General features: G+C 53.5%; 1 protein-coding gene across 5 annotated transcripts in view; it reads left to right on the top strand.

Moving 5' to 3' along the window:
• NFASC (neurofascin) overlaps window positions 1-15,541 on the top strand; it is a 175,470-nt gene that overhangs the window by 102,819 nt on the left and 57,110 nt on the right. For all 5 annotated transcript variants that reach the window (XM_074351986.1, XM_074351984.1, XM_074351982.1 and 2 more), the window contains exons 4-7: window positions 6,597-6,702; window positions 7,605-7,801; window positions 8,265-8,387; window positions 10,862-11,032. In XM_074351986.1, coding sequence (XP_074208087.1) covers window positions 6,597-6,702; window positions 7,605-7,801; window positions 8,265-8,387; window positions 10,862-11,032 — 597 coding nt within the window. The remainder of the gene's footprint in view (window positions 1-6,596; window positions 6,703-7,604; window positions 7,802-8,264; window positions 8,388-10,861; window positions 11,033-15,541) is intronic.

The following is a 15,541-nucleotide window of genomic DNA, read 5'->3' as shown; positions in this document are numbered from 1 at the left end:
TCCTCCTGGTCTGGGGCAGAGGAGCTGGAAGGGAGGAGAGGTCAGGGGAGAGTGAAGACCGTTCGAAGAAGGCTGGGGTCAGAGGAAGCAGTGGCTTCTGGATTCAGAGCTGGGTTTCTCTCCAGAGAATCAATGCAGGCGGCCTCATATTTGGAACCTGAGACCGTAAGTCGCAGGGCCATCTCTCAGGGCTGTGACTGAGCTGAAGGCTGCCTGCAGCCGGCTGAGCAGGACTGAAGGCAGCAGAGTTTGGAAGCCTGTTTGCCACTCAGGAGTTCTCCCCTCCACGGCCCGCCACAGTCTTGACTTACCTATCGAAGTGGAGTTTCCAGGGGCTGAATGTGGTGGACAGTTCTTATTTGCCTTTCTGATATACTCAGGTCTTCTTGACCGAAGTCATGAGGAGGACAGATGGCCTGGGGAGGGTCGGGAAGGAGATTATTTTGCGAAAGGCTGTGGCTAAATGAGACGTTAGCATAGAGCCCCATTACAATGCCCCTGTGGGAGAATCAGGCGTTGATTTCTTCTGTTTGTTTTCAACTTTCCCATGGTAGAGTTGAAAAGTAAAATCCGTGTCATCTGTTTCCCACTGTGGGGGCCTTATCTGGCCATCAAAACCATAAGGTAAGGGGCTTCGAATGCTGGCCTAACAGCTGTGCCTCCACCGGCCGTCTCTGCCGTTGCCTTCGTACACGGCCCATCGCTTGGCCCTGCATTTAGATGTGCACCACCTCGGCCACAAGTGTGACACTTCTGCCAGGATGCCTTGGCATCCCAGTGCTATGCCGTGGACACAGCACCTCTGTCCCCTGTCCCCTGCTTCCAGGAATAGATAGGACCCACATGACGCCAACATTGACTTGGGCTTTCTCCAGGTGACAGGTGTCTGGGGAGGGGTGGGAGAGTGATACAGCCTCCGAGAGGTCCCCACTGAGCTCTCCAAGGCCAGACCCTGGGGCCTGGAATCAGCACAGCTTGCGGAAGAGTTACAGCTGTCAGCACCGCCCTCCACACCCCACTTCAGTGACAGTAGCTGCCCTGTGGAGTGGGCACTTCCGGATGAGAGAAGGCCAGGAGAAACTAGAAGTTGTACCCAGAAGCAAGATGGACAAGGGCCCTGTTGCCCTCCGATGGCCCCAAGTGTGTGTATGTGTATGTGTGTGCGCGTGCACGCACTTAGGGAGGGAGCGGGAGGGGCGTTTGAAGCGGACTGTTCCCATGGAGACCATCTGCACCGCTGGCTCAAGGATAGTTTCTCATTAACAGTCCCAAGCAGACAGTCTAATAAGGAGCATGATGAGGCCACGTCCCTGGAGAGGAGAGAGGGTGCAGAGGAAACTGGGTTATGGAGGAAGTGATGAAGGCTCATTCCTCTTCGGCCGCTTCCCCTCGCTCACTCACCTGCTGCTTTGGTCTCCAGGGCTGATGGGTGAGGGGTTCCTGCAAGGTGAATGAACCTGTAAACGGATGGCTCTGGAGTCTGTGTCCGGAGTCTGTGTTTGGAATCTAGAATTTTGAAGCTCTGGGTGGGACACCTGCCTTCTCTCCAGAGCACCCCCCGTGGGGCAGAGAGCTACAGGGACCCTGACCTGCCACCTCAGTGCCCTGAGGAGGGCCTGGAGGACCCCTTCTCCTGTGTGTTCACAGGAACACCCTGCTCACTCAGGCTCACACAGCGAATGAGTGACGGACTCAGGGAAAGAACTCCCCAGTCTGGCACAGAATGGGCCGCGCCTCTCCCTCTGATAACCCTGCCTCCTTCCAGCTCTTGGAATTCGCTGTAATAGCATCTGCCATGTGCTTGATGGAGAGCTAAGTGCTTTCCAGGCATCTCCCGTGATTCTCGCAGCTAATCCACGAAGTCGGTATTATCTTTAGCTGACAGGTTAGAAATCCGAGGTGCAGAGAAATAAAGCTGTGTTCTCCGGTTCCTAAGTGGCAGGGCCGGGATGTGAGTCTTCAAATGAGTCTTCAAAAGCTGAACGCAAAGCAGGAGCGAGGCAGGCCCTTCAGAGAGCAGCCAGTTGCCCTGGGGAGAGGCCCTCTTCAGCCAGGAGCCTCCCTCCCAGCGGGCCCGCACGACAGACACCTCCCAGATGATCTGAACCCATCCTTCTGTCTCACACTGGGCTGAGGCCCATGGAAGGGGCCGGGGAAAGATCAGGTTTCTCCCCTCCAGCCCCGGTTTTACTAAGATATTACTGACCCATCACATGAGTCAGTTTACAGTGCACAACTCGGTGATCTGCTACACACACACAGTACGAAGTGATCACCACACCAGGCTTAGCCAACACACGCATCTCCTCCCCTAATTACCTTTTTGTGTGTGTGGTGATAACTTTTAAGATCTCTCTTATCTACTTTCAGGTGTATAATACAGTACAGGTAATTATAGCTGCCACGCTCTACATTAGATCCCCAGAACTTACCCATCTTACAGCTGGAAGTTTGCACCCTGTGACCAACCTCTCCCCAGGTCCCCCACCCCCAGCCCCTGGCAGCCACCATCCCACTCTCGATTTCTTTGTTTGACTTTTTTAGGCTCTACGTATAAATGGGAACCTACAGTATTTGTGTCTGTCTGACTTACTTCACTTAGCGTAATGACCTTGACCTGTTGTTGTGTTGTTGCAAAAGGCAGGAGAGGTGTCTTCACCCCCCCGTGTTCATGCAGCGTTTTATTCACGATAGTAAGACGTGGAAACAGCTGAAGATCAGGCACCCTCAACTTTGTCTGTGTGTTTGCTGGGAGGGACTGAGGGGTTCAGCCCGAGGCTGCCCAGCCAGGTGTGCCCTCTGCTCACTTCCCTTTTGGGGGGCATCCTGTGTTCCTTGAGGACCAGGGTGCTGCTTCCGCCCTGGGAAGCTTGGGCACAGCAGGCTTCCTGGAACAGACCCCTGGGCCGCGACACAATCCCTCATTGAGCACTCGGCCTCCCCTTCCCGCCGCTCTGCCAGCAAAGTCACATGCACCCCCACCCTCACCACCCCGAGGAGAACAGCCTGACCTTTGGAAAAAGCAAAGCGTCGCCCCGTCAACCAGAGATTTTGCCAAATAAGTGAGTCTGCTGGCAGCTTGCCCCTCCGCCTCCCTCCCCGCCTCAAGGAACTCGGCATTTTTCTCCTAGGAGCCCGCAGAGGAGGGCAGTGGGTTAGGAGCAATGTGTTCCCCTCACTGTCTTCCCAGATAGTGCTGGAGGGCAGCCTCAACAGCACGTGCGCGCACACACACACACACACACACACATACACACACTCTTACACTCCAGCCTCCCAGGGATGGCGCCAGGGGCCGCAGAGAGCAGAGCCAGGGAAAGAAATGAGGTGTGCGAGGAAAGAAACCTTGCAGACTGGGCAGGCAGCTCCCTCACCCCCTGCAGGGCCCATCGGAAGACTGTTCCTCCCCCTTGGAAGCCAGAAAAAGCAGATTCATTCTCTACTTGACATTGTCATCCACAATTTCCGTAGGAGAGAAGGGCAGGTGGGGTGACATGGGGGGGCGGGGGAGCTCACAGGACTAGCTGGGTCGCCCTGTCCCTAGGCTGGCTGTCCCCGCTGTCTTTTCCCTTGGCAGCGGGTCTTCTGGGCTGATTGTGTCCCTGTAATAAATCCCTCGGTAGCACAATGGTGTCTGCAGACGTCAGGACCTCTATGGACAAGGAGTTTCTCAAGAGGCCCCAAGCCTGGTTTCAGAGTGGGACTGGGGACAGCATCCTGAGAGTCTCCGCTCCCCCAAGCTCTGTCTGGAGTGTCAAGGAGAACAGAGGCCAAGGCCCCACCTGGCCAGCTCGCCTCTCTGGTCAGGGATGGGTTTGTGAAAAGAGCTCACGACCGGGAGCAGGAGAGCAGATGCTCATGCCAGTTCTGCCACAGACTCCCTATGTGGCCTTAGCTGAGTGGCCTCCCTTCCAAGAATCTGAGATTCCCTGGCCAACGTCTAGGCCTCTTTCTATTGAACCAGCCTTTGACTGTATGAAAGAGAGGCTTGAAGCCCATGTGGGCAAAGCAGAGCCTTTGTGAGGCTCCCCATCAGGGCGAGGCCAGAGCCCTCAAATGGATATGAGGACCCAAGAGACGCCAACTGTGAGATGAAGAAACCAGGGGCCTAGCTGGTGGCAAGAGGAGTGGGTCGAGGGGCAGCCCTGCTGCCCCTGACAGTGGCCCCTTCTCCCCACCTCCCTCTCTGTGCCCAACCCCACCATCTTTCCAGAGTTACCTTCCTTGGGCCCTGGCAGGAAAGGCATGGATGGGTATGGACGCTGAAGGAGGTTACAGATGTGTTCAGACACCAGAGATTTCTGCTGCTCCCCTGGCCTTTTCTTTCCTTTTTGTTTCCTGCCCCAGGCAAATGATAAAGCAGATAAAATTCCTCTTCAGTGCCCCAGTAGACCCCACGACCCTGGCCCACTTGAAAGAATTACTCTGAACCTTTTCACAGGCCTGGCTCTCCAGACTCACACTTACTGACAGCACGTAGAGCAGGGCACTCATCCCTGCCCCCCCCCCGCCTCCCCTCCTGTCTTCTCTCTCCTGTGACTCCTCTCGCATCTCTAGGCCCTGTCTTCAGTCTGCCTTCTCCAGGCTCGCCCCTCCCTGAGCCCCTAAACTCCTCTTGTTAGTCTCACTGTGGTCCGGTCAGAAGGCTGTGAGGTCACCATGGCTTCTAAGAAGCACTCACTCTGAAAAGGTCAGCCCACCACACCAGCGCAGCATCCCCACCAGCGTGAAATCAGAGTGGCACGTAGTAACATAATCGCGTCATGTGTCTAATCATATCATCGTAAGGAAAAGACAGCACAAAAAGTGACAGTCACACCTGTTCTCTTTTCTACAGACAAGTTTTAACCAAGCCCTTCTCCCTACAAAGAATATACTCTCTAAAATCTCGCTATTCAAAGTGTGGTCCACAGACCACCAGCATCAGATGTGCAGTCTCAGACCCCACCCAGACCTGCTGAGCCAGAGCCTGCCTTTTAACCAGATCCCCAGGTGATTCATTTGCTTGTCGAAGTGTGAGAAGCCCGAGCCCCAAACACACACACACCTGTGCACCATCACATGCACGTCTCAGGCGAGGACTGGGGACAACCTGTGCCGCCTGCCCCTGCTCCCCACTTTGTAAAAAGCATAGAAAGGAGCGATGGGCTCTGCTCCCTCCCCAGAGTTGTCCAGAAGCAGGGTTGTACTTCTGCCGTGAGCAGGCAACGGTAATTCATCTGTCCCTCGAGTTTTCCAAAGGATGGCAAAGGAGTAGGCGGCCAGGAGAGGAGAGAAGATGCTTTCAGGTTTGAAAGAGAAGAAGGTGCAAAGGGAGGAGTGAGGTCTGGGGACCTAGCTGGGTCCTCAGGCTTTGCCCTGAGCGGTGGCTCGGATCCACTCCTTCCCTGGTCCCCCAGCCACACTCTTGCACCCCCGGCAGAGGAGTCTGCTTTCTCGAGGGCATCTGGAAATGATGGGTGGCCCCTTCAGAGCCCAGCCTCTTGTGAGCAGCATTGCCACTTCCGATACGCGGACTGCCCGGAGACCTCTTCATTTGATCAGAAGCTGGTCTTTCTGCTCAGCTGCGCAGTCTGGTCTCGTGGGGGAGGCATCACCTTCTCCATGAAGCACTCACTGGGTCTGTCCCCACCCCGTCTTGGCTGTTCCCCTGAGCTCTGCAGCTGGAAGGAGAGAGCCGCGCACCGTGCGCTCCCTCCCCAAGCCCAACTCGCCCTCTCCCAGCGCGCTGGTGGATTAGTCGTGTCCGATAAGATAACCGATAACCATTGTCGTCTTTTCTCCCCCTCACAATGCTAACCCATCGGAACTAACAGCAAGCATTCAGAATGAGCGTAAGTCCCGGGCGCCTGTCTGCACTTGTGCCTCTGGGAGGTAGGAGGGCAGCACGGAGGGGTGGGAGAAGGCCAGGGGAGGAGATCCTGGGGGACTAGTGGCCTCGCCATCCTGCTTGCAGGGGTTTCTTGACACCAGAGCCCTGTGGTGAGGTCCCTGACCACAGGGGAAGCGGAGAGGCTCACCGAGAGCATCCTATTGCTGGAACAGGCAGAGGAGCAGGTGGGGAGGAAGGATCACTGCTCCCCCATCCTCCAGGGGCCAGCACAGTAGCACCATGGAGAACATTGAAGCTCGGGGCTGCAGACAAGTCCCTGGTGACTAAAGTCCCTTTCTTCTCCAGCCTTACCACAGTTTGGCCAACTGTTGAGCCTTCAGAGCTCAGAACCATCATGGCCACAAGGTTCTGGAAATCAAGCTACTTATTGTTCCTTGATTCATTCAACAAACATTTATTAAGAACTGTTGTACTAAGCACTGGAATATAAGAATGGGTAAAACAAAAAAAGCCTGGCCTTCAGTTTCTTACAAAGATACTACAAGATCTTAAAGAGATTCTTCTTATGCTTGGTGTTTGACACACACCCCCTTTCCTGCAGCCCCTGTTAAGGGAGCTGGGTCTCTGGAATGGGGCCCTGTCCTCCCCCTGCTTGCCTGCTTGTCTGGGTGGCTCCCAAAGCTCTTAATTTCAGCCGTCCCCCGAGTCAGGGACCAGGGCAGGTCCCTGCAGCCCTGACTGCCCACTGTGTGTGCTGTTGCAGTGTCCCAGCCCCCGACCATCACCAAGCAGTCAGTGAAGGACCACATCGTGGATCCCCGTGATAACATCTTGATTGAGTGTGAAGCCAAGGGGAACCCTGCCCCCAGGTGAGCGCCCTGGCAGGTAAACCCATGGTCCTGCCCAGAGCTGTGAGCCTGGGAACAAGCAGGGCCTCTCTGGCCCCCCACCCCGAGGGCAAGAAGCAGTCACCCTGAGGGGTCGGGCGGGGTGTCGGTGACCTTGCTTCTGAGGTTTGGCCTTTCTCCCGTGGTCTTTTGTGGGGACAAAAACTCTGTGACACTGAGGAGCCGCTTCCACTCCTACTTCTTTTAAGGTTACATCCGGGGCAGCCGCAGACACACGCCCCCCGCCCCCACGCCCCTAGGAGAAGCAGACCATGTTCTAGTCTCTCCATTCTGGGGCTCGGTTTCATTAAGGCTGCTTTTCCTTTCAAAGCTGCCCCTCCATTTTATCATCTACACCCACTGCACAGTGGCGTAGGTAACCTGGGCCATTTTGCTTTGACTAGAGTTGATTATCAAACAAGGGCACAGGAGGGGCAGAGCTGGCTCCCTGATGTGTTTGGGTCAGTGGAATAGGAATTTGGGTTTGCATTCCTAGTCAGAGTTTGGGAACGCTCGGGGGTGGAGCTGACTCTGGACTTTTAAAACATCAAAATGACTGCCTTCTCCTCCAACGAGCATAACCCCCCAGGGGGCTACTTGGGTCTCCGTCACCTAGAACCATGACCCCAGCCTTGGTTGGGTGAAAATACTAAGGTCTGGGACCTGCCCCACAGAGCCATCTGGGTGGGACCCAGGGACTCGGCATTTTGTCAGACATCCTAGGGGGGTTCTGCTGCTCGGCTAGGGCTGGGACCCACGGCTACGGAGGAGTGGTTGTGGGCCTGGGTCAGAGACTAGGGCCCCAAGATTCTGGCCTGGAGCCTGCCCTGTTACTCTTTGTCATCCCTGATGGTTCCCCCCGAACCCCCGGTGTTTGTCCGCAGCTTCCACTGGACTCGCAACAGCAGGTTCTTCAACATCGCCAAGGACCCCCGCGTGTCCATGAGGAGGAGGTCTGGGACCCTGGTGATCGACTTCCGCAGCGGCGGGCGGCCAGAGGAGTACGAGGGGGAGTACCAGTGCTTCGCCCGCAACAAGTTCGGCACGGCCCTGTCCAACAGGATCCGCCTGCAGGTGTCCAGTGAGTGCGGGGCGCGGGGCCCGGATGCCCTGCTCCTGGGTCAGTGGAGGGTCACTCCAGAAGGGCCACTCCTGCCCTTGGCCAGCAGGTGCCTTGGTGCCCTGCATGTCCTGCTGCTTTTCTGCCTCTGAGCAGGGATGTATCTCTCCGACCTCAAAAAGACTCCTGGAAAAGGAAGCTTCCAGACTAGTCTTGAACAGCTTCAACGGCCACTCCAGGCACAGCGCGGGGAAGGAGAGGAGCCTTTAAAGACGGGCATCCATTGAGACAAAAGGCCTCTCTTCTCCGGCCTCTCAGGGGCTGTGCTGTGCTTGGATTCACAGGCCCTGTCCCTCTCTCATGGCTCCCTCGTTCTCGCATTTCCTCTTCTCTTTGCCCTCCTTGCAACCTGCCTCTAACCCTGCTCCTCGCCCCAGCACAGACACCGCCCTCATTGCTTCCTCCTTTGTCTGTTTCTCCCCAGAATCTCCACTGTGGCCCAAGGAAAACCTAGACCCTGTCGTGGTTCAAGAAGGCGCTCCCTTGACGCTCCAGTGCAACCCCCCACCCGGACTTCCGTCCCCAGTCATCTTCTGGATGAGCAGCTGTGAGTCTTGGGGGCCCAGTGTTTTCCTTCTATTTTAATCTTAGGGAGTGGGTGGGTGTGTTAAATGGGGAGGGGGTCTTCCCAAGGCCAGAAGACGTTGACTTGTGAGAAGCAGGTATAAGGTGGCCATGTGGCTGAGAACATGGGCTTTGCAGAGAGAGATTTCTTGGGCTCACTTTTTAGCCTGGCTGCTATAAGCTGTGTGATTTTGAGCGAGTTACTTAACATCTCTGGGCCTCCGTTTCCTCTTCTGGAAAAAATAGGGCTGATGACTGTAATTACCTAATAGAATTACTACAAGGATAAATGAGTTAATACATCCAAACTGCTTGTAACAGGGCCAGACACACAATAACTGCTCAGTAATGTTTGTGATCATGAAGAAGAGCAAGAAAAAAAGGAATGCGAACGAGGAGAAACTTTTTCAATAGGCTGGCTGAAGATGGGTCGATACCAGGCCTCCTCTTTCAATCTTTGGTTCATCGGGATTTACTCCAATTCACTCTTCTTGGAGGACAGAAGGGGGATTCAGGAAGGAAACTTCTGCTAAAAGAGTGATGGGGAGACAGGATGTTTAGAGCAGGGGGACAGAGTACCATCATTCAGAGCTTGTCCTGGCTCAGTTTTGCACAGAAGCTCACTTAACTGCTCTGGACCACTGTTTTTTTCCTGTGTTTTCAATCAAAATAAAGGGAGGGTGGTGCCTTATGAAGCTGGATAGAGGACTGCTATCTATCGGAGAATCTCCCTGGCTTTCTTCCTCCCTCCCTTCCTGAATGCCTCCCCTTCCTCTCCTCCCCCACCTCCTCCCCTATCTGTCCATCCATTCATCAATCTATAGATCCTCCTCCCTGCCTATCATCCATCATTCCATTCATCCCTGAATTCTTACTAGCCTGCTTCCAAAAGAGGCTACTTTCAGTTGTCTTGCAAGATGCGTATGACTTTACGCTCAATCACTGTCCCTCTCTTGCCTCATCGCAATGTGTGTTTGTGGGGAAAGCCGCCTGGCCACGGGCTGGAGGCTGGCTTGCTAGCTGACTGTTCAGACTCCCCTCTCTCGTCCATTGCGTCACACTCATCACCAAGCTGTGTCCATGCTACCCGCTGAGAAAATCTCATGGCCCTCCTCTTTCCATCCTCTCTGCCGTCTCCCCAGCACGGGCCACCACCGGCTTTTCCCTGGGTTACAACATCACCTGTAACTGGCCTCCCTGACCTTTCTAAAAATGTAAATCTGACTGTTTCATTCATAGGCTCAAAGTCCTTCCTTGGCTCCTCTGTCACCTCTGACAAAGTCCAGACTCCTTTCCGGGGCACTTGGTTCCCTTCCTGATCTGGTCCCCTCCAGCTCCCCAGCCCTTCTCTGACCTCCTGCCCCTCCCCTCCTCGACTCCCCAGCTCAGGCTGTGGGTTCTTACCTTTAGCACAGACTGTTCCTGCTGCTTGGAAACCTCTTAGCTCCTTTCTTTTCTGCCTGGTAAATGTCATGCAACCTTCAAGCCTCAGGCCTAACCCAGAATGGACGGGGCGCTCCTCCCAGCTCACCCCCTTCTCATCTAGGGTTCTCCACTCACTGCGCTGCATTGCATTTATCTGCTATCTCTTCTGCCTGATCAAAGGCACTCTAAGGGTAGGAACTGTCTTTCTTATTTATCTTTCTTTCAGCAGTGCCCGACACATAGTGTAGGCCTACAGTAAATCTTTGACAAATGATGTGAAAAGTTTACCAGCCCATCATTGTAAAGTTGGCACCATTAATCTTTAAGAAATGCTTTAAGAAATGGTGACTTGAAAAACAGTCGTCAGGAAGGCAATACTAATGAGTAGTCAGCCTTATTGAGTATATTTTTACAAACCTAACCACCTGGAAACGCAGCCATTTGAGTTTACATCAGATGCAGTGCTTGCAAAAATAGAGATAATGTAGTCAATGTTCTTAGCCACTCCCATGATGTCATGAATTCTAAAAAGCACACATTTTCACGTTTTCACATCTCTGAGATTGGAAGGTGTCCTGAAATTGATGGTATGCGTCATTGATCTGTGTGCATCTTACAATTATAATTCATGATGCTTTTTTCTTTCTTGGAGATGGATGGAGGTTTAAAAAATAAAATAGGTGAATTTGACTCCCGACATGGCGAGCATCTGAAGGACTGTGTTTCCTCCCTCTGGCCTCCGAGCCAGCCAGATCTTTTGTGGCATGAACAGGAGATAGAAATGTGTGGTCACAGAGCCTGGACGTGGTGGGCAGGCAGGTCTGAATTGAAATCCTACTCCCCCATCACTGCTCCTGCAACCCAGATGGTGCTAAATCCTCTGCTTGAGGAGTTGAGAGGATTAAATCAAATAATGTCACATTCCTGGCCCCCACCTGGCCCTCTGTAGGTGCTCAATTGCCAGAATTATGATGAACTTTATTACCGTCACCATTACTGCTAACTTCCCACTGTACCTCTGCTTCCGTACAGCCATGGAACCCATCACCCAGGACAAGCGTGTCTCGCAGGGCCACAACGGAGACCTGTACTTCTCTAACGTGATGCTGCAGGACATGCAGACGGACTACAGCTGCAACGCCCGCTTCCACTTCACCCACACCATCCAGCAGAAGAACCCGTTCAACCTCAAAGTCCTTACCAGTAAGTGCAGGCCCCTGCCCGGGGCTGGGAGATGAGCCCAAGCAGCCCCGGGCACCTGGGTTTGGGAGGAGCCTCGTCCCCGAGGCTGACCTAGAAATCCTTCCATTTCATTGTGCCTGAGCGACTTTGGCTGCCCTTAAGCAACATCTCTTGATTCTGCAGCCTTGCGTTAAACTCGTCCCACTCTAAGCCAGTGCTTCTCAAACTTTGGTGAAATGGGAGTCATCTGGTGAACTTGGCCCCCCCACACCCAGGCCTAGTGCTCCCCCGCCTGATGGTCCCAGGCCATCCAGGTGTTCGGGGGACACAGCAGAATTTGAGGAGCACTGCTGTAAGTGGACACCCGGCATCTCGCTCACGCAGTCAGCTTGATTGTTTCTTTTACTTCTAGTCATTGTTTGGTTATCTTTCTTTCTAGAATAAAGCTTTAGCGTGGGCTATGCAAATTCGTGGGTACAGCAAAATGAATTGTATTGGAGTCTGTAGTATGTATATGCTGGACCACATGGAACTGTTCCGTTTGCAAGTTGCAGGTTTATGTTTTAGCTTTATTTGTTTTCATTCTTATTCCCTGATTCTGCTTGGCTGGTACCAAAGTGAATGAGCATTTCCTGACCTATGCTAGCGTTGGTGGCCCTCCACCCAGGAGAGAGAGGAGCTAGTCAGTTGGGAGACGCACTGCTTGCCGGGGACCAGCTTTGGCTGCAAAGTCCCCAGCCTGCTCAGGACAACTGAAAGTGGCTATGTTGGTTTACACCGTGGATCTGTAACGTGCCTTCTGTAGAACAGCCCCCGCAGAAGTCCTTCATCTGTCTGCCTCTGCTGTGAAGGTTGTTTTCCATCCTGTGGACCGAGGTGGTCGTGGGGGAGGCCAGGCAGAGGGCACCGCGTTGGGCTGGCAGGTTCCACAGGTCGAAGGAAAGAGGCTGAGTCCTGACCTCCCAGAGCCCACCCGAGGGTGGTTGACGATGCCCCCTGGGTGGGCACAGGAGGAGGGGGAGAGGCTTGGGGGAGCTCATCCTTTGCTCAGGACAGGTGGGCACTGACCCCTCTGCATTCTCTCCTCACCTGTCCCTGGGGGGTGGGAACCGGTGATGCTGAGAGTCAGCCCCGCCCCGCACGCTGTTCTCACCACAATGTCAAGGACCATCACAAGAAGCAGCCTCCTTCCTGTGCCTTTTCTCCTGTTGTGGGCTTTTTCTCTTTCTTTCTTTCCTTCTTTCTCTTCATGTTCTACCCTTTTCTTTGTCACTTCCTTCTTCTCTGTTTCGCCTCCCTTTTTTTTTCTCTCTTATTTCCCCACCTGTCTCATCTTTTTCTCTTTGAACCCCATGTCACCCTCCTCTGATCCTCCCCCTCCTGCCTCCACAGCTCCCCACATGCTGCTCTGAGCTGCCCGGACTCAGATAGCCACCGGGATGGCCAGCAACCCAGGGACAAGCCCCGTGTGTTCCTGGCAGGGCTGCCCAGCTTCAGCCCGCTTCCTGCCTTCTCCCTGATTTCCTTATTCTGGACCCAGGCCCAGAGAGGACCCCTGAGAAGAAAGTTGGGCTGTCCGAGGTGTCTCCCCAGGGCAGGGGTGACCGCCTGCCAGCTGGCTGAGCGAAGGAGGACAATGTGGTCTGCCCAGGACCTCAGAGTGGCCTGAGCCAGGACAGGGCAGGCAGCATCGGGCGGTGGGAGGGGCAGGAATGTCAAGAGCAAGATGGTCCCTGGACAGATTTGCAAATATTAACTACTATGTATAAAATAGATAAACAGCAAGTTTCTTCTATATAGCACAGGGAGCTATATTCTGTATCTTGTAGCAACTATAATGAGAAAGAATATGAAAGTGAATATATGTATGTATATGTATGACTGAAACATTATGCTGTACACCAGAAATTGGCATGTTGTAAACTGACTATACTTCAATTGAAAAAAAAAAAAAAGATGGTCCCTGGACAGCCTTTAGTGCCATCACCCGGACCCTTCTCTCCCGGCACGGGGTGATGCATAAAGTCTTCCTGCTGTTTGGGGACTGAGTCAAGCAACCCCCTGCAGTCCTGGGCAGAGGCCCTCACTGTCACACGGGGTAGAAGCAGGGAGATCGAGGTGGTACGGAGCCTTCCTCTGTGAAATTTAGTAGTTAGAGATTTCAGTAACATTGAGAAGCTAGATATTCCAGAAACATCCTTTTCTCTACCAGAGCAGGTAAAGGATTCTGCTTCACTTCTGGGTCCATTACTCCACTGAAAACTCTTTCCCCCAAGCTGAGAAATCCCCCAGGTGATGGGAACAGAACCCTGCCGGCTTCCTGGAGTTCTCCCAGGGGCAGCTTTGGCTGGGGGCAAGTTCTGGGCACCCGAGCCAGCCCAGAATTGGGCACAGGTGCTTAAAATAGCTCAGCTGTGCTCTCTCTACTTTCCTGCCTGGAAAGGACACAAGCTTTTTCTTGAATCTTCAGAACCAGGTCTGGGGATGGGAGGCACAACAGGCCAGCTGGGACAGCTTCAAAGCCTGTTCTCACCAGGGGTTTCTATCACAGTCTGCCCAGCCAGGAAGAAATAAATCTCATCACAGCCAGTTTTTGATTACCTGCATGAAAGGAAGGAGAGAAAGATGTCTAATACAAAATACTGGGTGATACCAAATCATTTTAAAATTTTGTTTTGGGATGCAGTCAAAGACGGACAGTGAAGTCAGACTAACAAAGTGATGCCTGTCCCCCTCTGCCCAGCCCACAGTGGTTCCGGTCTCCGGTTCGAGCCTACCCCCACCCCTCCGGGACCTTCTGCCACAAGAGGCAGCCACTGAGGGAGGAGGGCTGTCCTGAGGCAGACAGTGGAACACTAACCCTGCCTCCTTCGAGTATCTGTGTCTAAGTGACCTTCTTAGGGGAGTCAGAAAGTCTCTCTAAGTTTCTGAGATGACTGTGAGGTCAGTCCTGAGCTTGGTGGCTTCTTGAAAGAGAGAGGTTCTGATTCACCTGGTGGCCTGGGGGCAGGAAGCCAGGCTCCCTTCCCTGTGTGTGCCATGTCCTCCCCCAGGAGAGGACCGTTGCCTCCCAAGTCCAGTTGCTGCCCCCCCCACCCCTTTGCCACCCTGTCTCTTCAATCCACTGCAGATCAATTTCCACCCTTAGTTCCATTTCAACCCAAGCCGACTTCCCAGACACAGGCTAGGTCTTTTACTACACGCCCCATTTTAAAGCATAGTTCTGAAGAATGAAACTCCTGCTGGGTATTAAGGACATTTGGGAAGCTACGAAACTCACAATTCAAAATTCGAAATTCACAATTCGCAATTCGCAGCAATTCGCAGCAATTCGCAATGCGGGTCCCAGAACAGCTCACGTTGCTCCCACCCTCCACCCCCATTAGTTGTAACAGGATTTGATCTGCCTTCAAATATGCAAATATGCTGGCAACATCTCTCCCCCGTCAGGCAGTTGGGCTTGGTCCAGGCTCTCAGGGCCGTCAGCTTGGCTTCCAGGCGGCTGTTCCGCTCCCCACCCCCTGCTGGCGCTGTCAAAACTTGACTCCAGTAGCTGGAAGGGGACGGTGGTAGGAGAATGGAAAGCTACTTGAGGATGTTGGCATGATTCTGTGCCCTATTCCAAAATGTCTTTTCCACTGAGGCTTAAATGCCCACAAGTTTTAATCACCTAACATTGGAACCGAGGCCACTGATCCCGTTCCTTAAGGAATGTCTTCATCCCAAGCTAGTCTTTTAGAGCTCTGAGTCTCCAGCTCAGTCAGCAGCTTTCTATGTTCCAAGCATAGAGCTCACAGCTCACACACTCTCTCCTGTCCCAGGCTCCCCTCTTCATCGTAAAATCTGAACCTCAGCTTGGCTCCCCATGCCTCGCTGGATGAGTAGCCTCCTCAGAGGGGGGCCTTTCTGCCAACAGACACATCTCGGAGTCCAGGGCGGTGCCCACCTGGTCGGGGTGGGGAGTGCTCATTGCTGGTCAGCACAGGATTGTGGGGTGCTGCCAAACGGCCCTCTGTCCCTTTCTGTTGATGACCTGTTTCTCTGTCTTCTCCCCTCACTCCCTCCCACCCCACGCAAGTTAGCTTCCGCTCAGGTAGGGCTTGGCTCCTTCCCCAGGGCTCACTAACACTCCTTTCTCTTTAGCTACCCCAGGAGCTGGCCTGACCCAGAGGCCTAGGAACTGAGGGTTTGGTGGGGAAGGAGTTGTTCAAAAGATTGCTGTGAGATGCCACTAATTCCTGTCTCCTTTGTCAGAAAATACAGTAGGACCAAGCAATCAAAGGTCAAACCTAATTTTTTTTATTAAAAATGAAACTTATTATTGCCTTCTTTTGCAGGATTTAACCTTTTCTTTCCTTTTGGGGGGCTGTTTTGTGTTGCTTGTTCTTCACCAAGCGTATTTCCTTTCCGAATTTGCTGTGTTTCCTTTGCAAAAGCCCACTGGTGCTCCTCGGCTGTTCTGTGGCTTTGCATTTCTGTTGTTCTCTCCCGTTTATGCCTCCGTGACCTCTCCGTGACCTCTCCGTGGTC

This window comes from Camelus bactrianus, chromosome 23 (assembly GCF_048773025.1).
Source record: "Camelus bactrianus isolate YW-2024 breed Bactrian camel chromosome 23, ASM4877302v1, whole genome shotgun sequence".
NCBI lineage: Eukaryota > Metazoa > Chordata > Mammalia > Artiodactyla > Camelidae > Camelus > Camelus bactrianus.
The sequence above is the reverse complement of the archived record's forward strand: the minus strand, read 5'-3'. Positions and strand labels throughout refer to the sequence as shown.